General features: G+C 54.7%; 1 protein-coding gene across 1 annotated transcript; it reads left to right on the top strand.

The window, feature by feature from the left end:
* Positions 1-4916: 4916 nt before the first annotated feature.
* MYORG (myogenesis regulating glycosidase) lies at positions 4917-6953 on the top strand. Its single transcript, XM_074166587.1, has one exon. The coding sequence runs from the start codon at positions 4917-4919 to the stop codon at positions 6951-6953; it is 2037 nt and encodes a 678-aa protein (XP_074022688.1).
* Positions 6954-7211: the final 258 nt, after the last annotated feature.

Here is a 7211-nt window from a genome sequence, read left to right as displayed (position 1 = left end):
CGGGGCCAGCCAGCTCATAGCCCCGAAACATCCCCTGTGTCTTGGAGAGGATGAAGCTGCCGGGGATGTGGAGATGGAGCAGCTCTCATTTTTTATGTGCTTAAAAAGCTGTCTGCAGTGGAGCCAGGTGGCAGGCAGGGATCCCAGGGAGGCGATGGATGGGTAAGTACCGGCACCAAGCCCCCGGTGGGATGAGCTGCCTCCTGGCCGGGTCTGTCCGTGTACAACAGCCGGGGGCTGCGGGGAATTTGCTGCGGTGGGGAGGCAGCAGCCCCAGCTGCAAGCGGTGATGGCTTTGCTGGATGTGCAGAGACAGCCCCCACTGCAGCTTTTCCCTGAGCCCCTCGGGCCAGGCAGTCTGTCTGTCTCTGCGGCTACTGCAGTGGGGACGGTGAAGGCAGGGGTCCCCTGGGGAGGAGGCACCGTGTCCCCTCCTCTGTCTTTGTCCTGCTAAAGCAGAGTTGCTGCCCTGGCTCAGGTTCTGGGGGTACCAGACCCACCCATATTCACCCTGGAGTGGCTTGTGCACTGTGGGGATAAACCTAGCGGTGATCCTAAGAGTTATTTGGGGTGATCCTTGTGGTTCACTCCACAGGGCTGGGGGAGGAATCAGTGCCTCTGATCCTTGGGGGGAGAAGAGGAGGGAAGTGTGGGGAGCAGCCCTGTGCCCACATGCCAGCAATGCTGCTGGGTGCCCCTGCCTGTTCCACCCGCTTCCATCAGCACCAAGAGGCTGGAACAATGGTTTCACCCTTTATGACTCCAAAAAACCCTACAGAGAACTCCAGTGCTGCTACAGACCCCTCCAAGGGAAATTAAGCCCCCAGGAAGGGTTTGCAAGTCCCCTGTCTCAGGTTTGCAAAGTCCCTTCGGCAGGGCTGGTCCCCCAGGAGAGGGTGAGGGGGTTGCAGAGTGGGCACAGGGAGGCTTTTTTTGCCCCTGCGGCTGTTTTGCAGAGAAGTAATTTCCTCCTTAATTTGCCATCCTAATTCCCTGCTCTTTTATGGGGTTGGAGATGCCTCCCGGTGAAATGTGTGGTGTTTCCTTATCTCGACTCCTGCCAGGATGCTTGGGGAGGAGGCGGCAGCACCTTGCACCGGAGGGGAGGGTTTCTTGGCATCCCGGCGTGCGAAATGGGTGCATGGCCCCAGCACGAGCTTGGCCCCTGGCGCGGTTCAAACTGGACCCCACCGGGGCAACAGGGACCAGTTAAACGTTATTGAGCCTCTTTAAACGAATGTCCTAATTCCAAAGTTGCTGGGGTTAGTGGTGCTGTGGGTCTCGCAGCCCGTGGTTAGCGGCAGTGCTGGTAAAAATAGAAGCGGTCAAAAAATGGATTTTTATTTTTACTCCACAAAGTGTGTCCTGCTCAGATGTTTTGCTTTCATCTCGAGTTGAGGCAAGGCGACTCACTGCTTCCAAAGAACAGGGCGAGGAGGGGGGGAAAGCTTTGTTGGGTCAGCTGGGAAGCTCCAGCACAGCAAGCTGCAAACACGCTGTTTGGCTGTGACACCCTACCCTCCCTTCCCGTTTACTTCTTTTTTTTTTTTTTTTTTTTTTTTTTTTTTTTTTTTTTCTGAGGAGTTAAAGGTCACTACAATGTCATCCTGGAGCCAAATAACAAGTTTGCCTTCCAAAAAAAATGTTGAAACAGGCTTTGCATGAGCAGGCACCTCTGCGGGCTGCAGCTCCCTAGTGTGAGGTGGCAGGCGTCTCCTGGGAGGTTGGGAGACTTACCTCTCGTCTGGGACGGAGCCAGATCACCCACTGGAGAACGTACAATTTGTTAACAAGGAAAAAAAAAATAGAGGGGCCGAACAGGCACATGGTAAGGTCCTGTTTTTAGAGACCTTCCTGGCCCGTTGGTGCGCTGGGCAACGCCTTCAAATACCCTTCTCAGCATCTTTGTTGGAGCCACATCTGAGTGGGTGATGTCCATCAGCCCGGGACAACCACAGGGGTTTAATCATGGCCCAGACAGAGTGGCCAGAGCAGGATTAAATCCACTGGCTTGGACACCCAGCTTGCACATCCCTCTGAGGCAGATCAGTGTCCAAGGGCCACTAGAGGCTGCAAAACCTTTCTTAAAAAACACATTATTTCTCTGCTGGCAGCAGCAGTGATGGCTCCTCCACGTACGTCATGAGCTCCAGCCCGTAGAGGGAAAAGAAAGAAACAGCCTAAAAATAGAGCAGCTTCGAAGTAGTTCATAAATAATAAACCGGCCTCCTGAAAGGGAGATGAAAATCCAGAAACTCCCTAAAGCCCGGGGAGCTGCTGTCAATTTTACATGGAGCGAGGAGGTGGCTGTTCCTGCAGCATCAGTATCGGCCATTTCTTGGGCTTAAAACCCTAAATGACAGCTGAGAAAGAAAACACCATTAATTTCCTCTTTTTTTTTTTTTTTTTCAGAAAACGTGAAAACTTTTTAAAATTCTTTTCCCAAATAATTTGGGAAAATAAATGAGCCCTACTCAGTGGGAGACTGCATTTTATTTCCTCTCCCCTTGAGTTTTGCAGTCCCCAGATAAGGCACACAGGCGTGCCTCTGGTAGCAGTAGGTATTTACATCTCCCTCTCTGGCATCCCAAAAATTCCCAGTGCCGAGAGGGAGGGGGCTTGTTTGGGACTCAGCAAACCCGTCTGTATTTCCAGAAGTATCCTGCCACTTGCAACTTTGCTTGGCTGTGGGCTGGTTTGGGGCCAAAAACCCTCCTGCAAACCTTTTCCCGGTACAATCCTGTGCTGCTGCTGGTTCACCCTGAAGCTAAGGCAGGGCTGATAGAGGGCATGAAGGTTTATCCCAAGCACAGCATAGAGTCATAGAGTCATGGAATGGTTCTGGTTGGAAGGGACCTTAAAGATCATCTTGTTCCAACCCCCCTGCCATGGTCAGGGACACCTCCCACTAGACCAGGTTGCTCAAAGCCCCATCCAGCCTGGTGTTGGCATCTTCCCACCACTGTCTCCTCTCTGCTTTTATTGCCTGATTTTTGCTGGGCTCAGCCAGCCTCGCATCAGACATGCTGCTGGGGTGAGGGCCACGTTCCCCTCCTGGGGCGCAGGATTGGAGGATCAGGTTGGTTGGAGCTACCCCCATCCCATGCTGGAGCTCCCCACCGGAGCTCAGCGAGCAAGGGCTCCATGGGGCTTGGCCAGGGGACAAAGTCGTTTAGCTAAACCTATCACCCGTTCAGGCTAATCGCTTCCTAATGCCGCCGTAATCCCATTTAAAGCAACTGGCAGCCTCGAAAGTTACAGGCTCCCAGTGGAAGGTTAACATGACCCAGCCGGCAAGGAAAAAGTTCCACCAGCTGCAAGGTCTGGCACAGTACGTGCTCCAAGATGAATATAAAATGCTGTGCATTTTGTTGAGCCTGTGCACAGATGCCGCTCTAGGTTTACAGCTGGGCATGCCCGTAGTGGAGCAGCAGGGTTTAGGTGGTGCTCAGGACCCCTTTCTGCTTCACTTGCGCGTTTTTGGGGAGAAAGGTCTGTTCGAGGAGGAGAAAATCTGTTCGAGGTACAGAGGAAAATCTGCTGCAGTTTGTTGTGCCTGTGGCAGGGAGAGGGTTCAGTATTTCATTTTGGATCTTTTTCTTCCTTTTTTTTTTTTAAAAAAAAAGGAAACCAATGCTTTTAGAGAGAGTTGCTGCGACCAGCTTCATTTGTGCCCCAAAAGAGGGGTTTTTTTTCCCTCTGGTTTGCCCAGAGCTAGCAGTTTAACATCTCCAGGGCTTGGGAAGGAGGCACCGTGCCGGTGTTTGGCAGGTACTGACCAGCTGGTTTGCAGCTCCTCTTCCTTCCCTGCTCCTCCTCCTGCGGCTGTGTTTGCTCCTCGCTCTCCTGTGTCCTCACTTTGCTTTTCCCCTCTGGACCCCCAGCGCTGTGCTTGGCTGAGCCCAGCCAGCCCGCGGCCAAGGAAAAGCCATTGGGCTGTTGGCACAGCCCGCATCCCTGGGGCCATGCAGGGGGGGGTGGGCTGGAGCCCAAACACCGCCTGGGGCTGTGCAAGATGGAGGAAGAGCCCATTGGAGGTCCTGCACCACTCACTCACGACAAAATTAGCCTTTCTCCTGCTTGGAGTGGGAGACCTGCATGCTTGGAAGGTGTCCTCCCACCCAGGAGCCATACTTTGCTGCACACCGTGTCTCCTACGTGCCCCCCAAAACCAGCCACAAGCTGCCAGTACCTCAGCCCCCTTTGGCCACCTGGGGGCTGTGGAGAAGCAGGGATTTCTCCACCTTCCCTGCAAAGCATCCCTGGGCTGGAGCAGCTAGGACACAGAGGGGATGGGCAGGGAACGGCGCTGGGGATGAGCTGAGTTAAATCTACCAGGGAGGCGGTTTGATCAAAATTTGGGGCGGCTGCCTGGAATTCATTGTGTGGTGTCTTTTATGGCTCTTAATTAGCCCTGTCCAATAAAGATGCCATCACTGGGCTGATCCAGCTCCTGCTCAGCCTCCTCCTACCCTTTCCCAGTGTCTGCTCCTGCCTCACTGAAAGCCTTCCCCACAAAAAAAAATTAATTACAGCAACAATTTTGGTCCTTACTGCCCTGGGGTTGTTCTCCGCATAGGGCTCAGGCTGTTCTCCACACGTGTTTGCCTGGAGTAATTGGAGATGGTGTCTGGTACTCGGTGTACAGCACCTGGCACGTCGCAGCCCGGCGGCGGGGGACCGGGGGAGCTGCTGAAACTGAGACGGCAGAGGGATGACAAGCAATTCCTTGATTCAGAGGTTCTTCTGAGACTATTTATATATCCTCTTCTTTTTCAGAGATGGGTGCCCTGGGACTTGGTGGAGGTGGGAACTCTTCTAACAGTCCGTTGTCTTCTCCTGAGAGCCCCAGCATTGCTGAGAAGAGATCTTCCTTCCCACTCCTCTGCAGAGAGCACTAGAGAAAACAGAGCACCATGTACACCTTCCTGCCTGAGAACTTCACGCCGGTGAAGCAGAAGCCCTCCAAGGAGCTGAGGCCCATGCTCAGTGCCATCTTGCTGGGCCTCATCCTGTTCATTGCCGCAGTGGTGGCCTGGTGCTACTACACCGTGTCCCTGCGGAAGGCGGAGCGGCTCAAGACGGAGCTGATGGACCTGCGGGCAGATGGCTTCGTCATCAGGAACCAGCATGGGGAGGTGGTCTTCCGTCTGGCCTTCCGCTCGGGCAGCCTTGACCTGGAGTCGTGCTCCAAGGAGGGCGAGATCTTGAGCTGCACGCGGTCGGGCCGGGGGCCGCTCAACTTCTTCATCCAGACGGTGAAGCCCAAGGACACAGTGATGTGCTACCGCGTGCGCTGGGAGGAGCTGGCGGCCGGCCCAGCAGTGGAGCACACCATGTTCTGGGAGGACGCCCACTGGTACGGGGGCTCAGAGATGAGCACCCAGCACTGGCCCATCCGCCTGGCCGGCTACCAGGAGCCCGTGCCCTACGTGACGAGCGACGTCTACTCCTTCCGCGACAGCTTTGGCGGCATCCTCGAGCGTTACTGGCTCTCCTCCAAGGCGGCGGCCATCAAGATCAATGACTCGGTGCCCTTCCACCTGGGCTTCAACGCCACCGAGCGTGCCCTCTTCTTCCAGGCCCGCTACAAGGACTCGCCCTACAAGCCCCCGCCGGGGCAGCAGCCCTTCCCCGAGCTCAGCTACCGGGTCTGTGTGGGCTCTGATGTCACCTCCATCCACAAGTACATGGTGCGCAGGTACTTCAACAAGCCCTCCAAGATCCCCGCCGAGAATGCCTTCCGATACCCCATCTGGTCCACCTGGGCCCTCTACAAGAATGATATTGACCAGGACAAACTCTTGCGATTTGCTGAAAAGATCAAGAAGTACCGTTTTAACTGCAGCCACATTGAAATTGATGACATGTACACGCAAGCCTATGGGGACTTTGACTTTGACCCCATCAAGTTTCCCAATGTAACGGAGATGTTTGCAAAACTGAGGGAAGATGGGTTCAAGGTCACACTGTGGACTCACCCTTTCATAAACTACAATTCCTCCAATTTTGGAGTGGGGATCGAGCGTCAGCTGTTCATTAAGGAGCCATCAGGGCGACTGCCTGCCATGGTGGAGTGGTGGAATGGCATTGGGGCCATCCTGGACTTCACCAACCCAGCAGCCCGGGACTGGTTCCAGAGCCACCTGCGCCAGCTCCGACACAAGTACGGCATCTCGTCCTTCAAGTTTGATGCGGGCGAGACCAGCTACCTGCCCAAGCAGTTCAGCACCTTCCGCCCACTCTCAGACCCCAGCATCTGGTCACGGCGCTACACAGAGATGGCCATCCCCTTCTACGAGCTGGCTGAGGTGCGGGTGGGCTACCAGTCACAGAACATCTCCTGCTTCTTCCGTATCATTGACCGCGACTCTGTCTGGGGCTACGAGCTTGGCCTTAAGTCCCTCATCCCCACAGTGCTCACCATCAGCATGCTGGGGTACCCCTTCATATCCGCTGACATGATTGGGGGGAATTTTTTCCCCAACAAGACAGATGGTGCGGTGGAGATCCCCGACCGGGAGCTGTACATCCGGTGGCTGGAGCTGTCGGCCTTCATGCCCTCCATGCAGTTCTCCATCCCACCCTGGCTCTACGACAAGGAGGTGGTGGAGATTGCGCAGAAGTTCACGGAACTCCACGAGTCACTGGTGGCCCCACTGCTTCTGGAGCTGGCCGGAGAGGTCACCGACACGGGTGACCCCATCATCCGTCCCATCTGGTGGATCTCGCCCCGCGATGAGGCCGCGCACCGGATTGACTCCCAGTTCCTCATTGGGGACACCCTCATGGTGGCCCCTGTCCTGGAGATGGGCAAGCAGGAGCGCGACGTCTACCTGCCGGCGGGCAAGTGGCGCAGCTACAAGGGGGAGTTGTTTGAGAAGACCCCGGTGCTGCTGACGGACTATCCTGTTGACCTGGACGAAGTCGCCTATTTCCTCTGGGTTTCCTAACAGGCGCCTCCATCAGCTTTGGGATAACCATGCCTTACCTAGGACTTTGTAACAAATAATAATTCTAATTGCACATTTCGTTTGAGACTGGGGTTGAGTAAGGGAATTAAATAGACTTCACTGTCATTTGGGTAATTTTTTTTTTATTTGAATGGGGATAATCTTTTTTTGTTTTTTTGTTTGGTGCAGGTGGGAGACTGTGGTTGTGCTATGGTAGGCAGAATTTTCTCTGTATAGGTCAGGAATGAGTTTGTCTGC

This window comes from Numenius arquata, chromosome Z (genome assembly GCF_964106895.1).
Source record: "Numenius arquata chromosome Z, bNumArq3.hap1.1, whole genome shotgun sequence".
Classification (NCBI taxonomy): domain Eukaryota; kingdom Metazoa; phylum Chordata; class Aves; order Charadriiformes; family Scolopacidae; genus Numenius; species Numenius arquata.
This window is presented reverse-complemented; position numbering and strand designations above follow the sequence as displayed.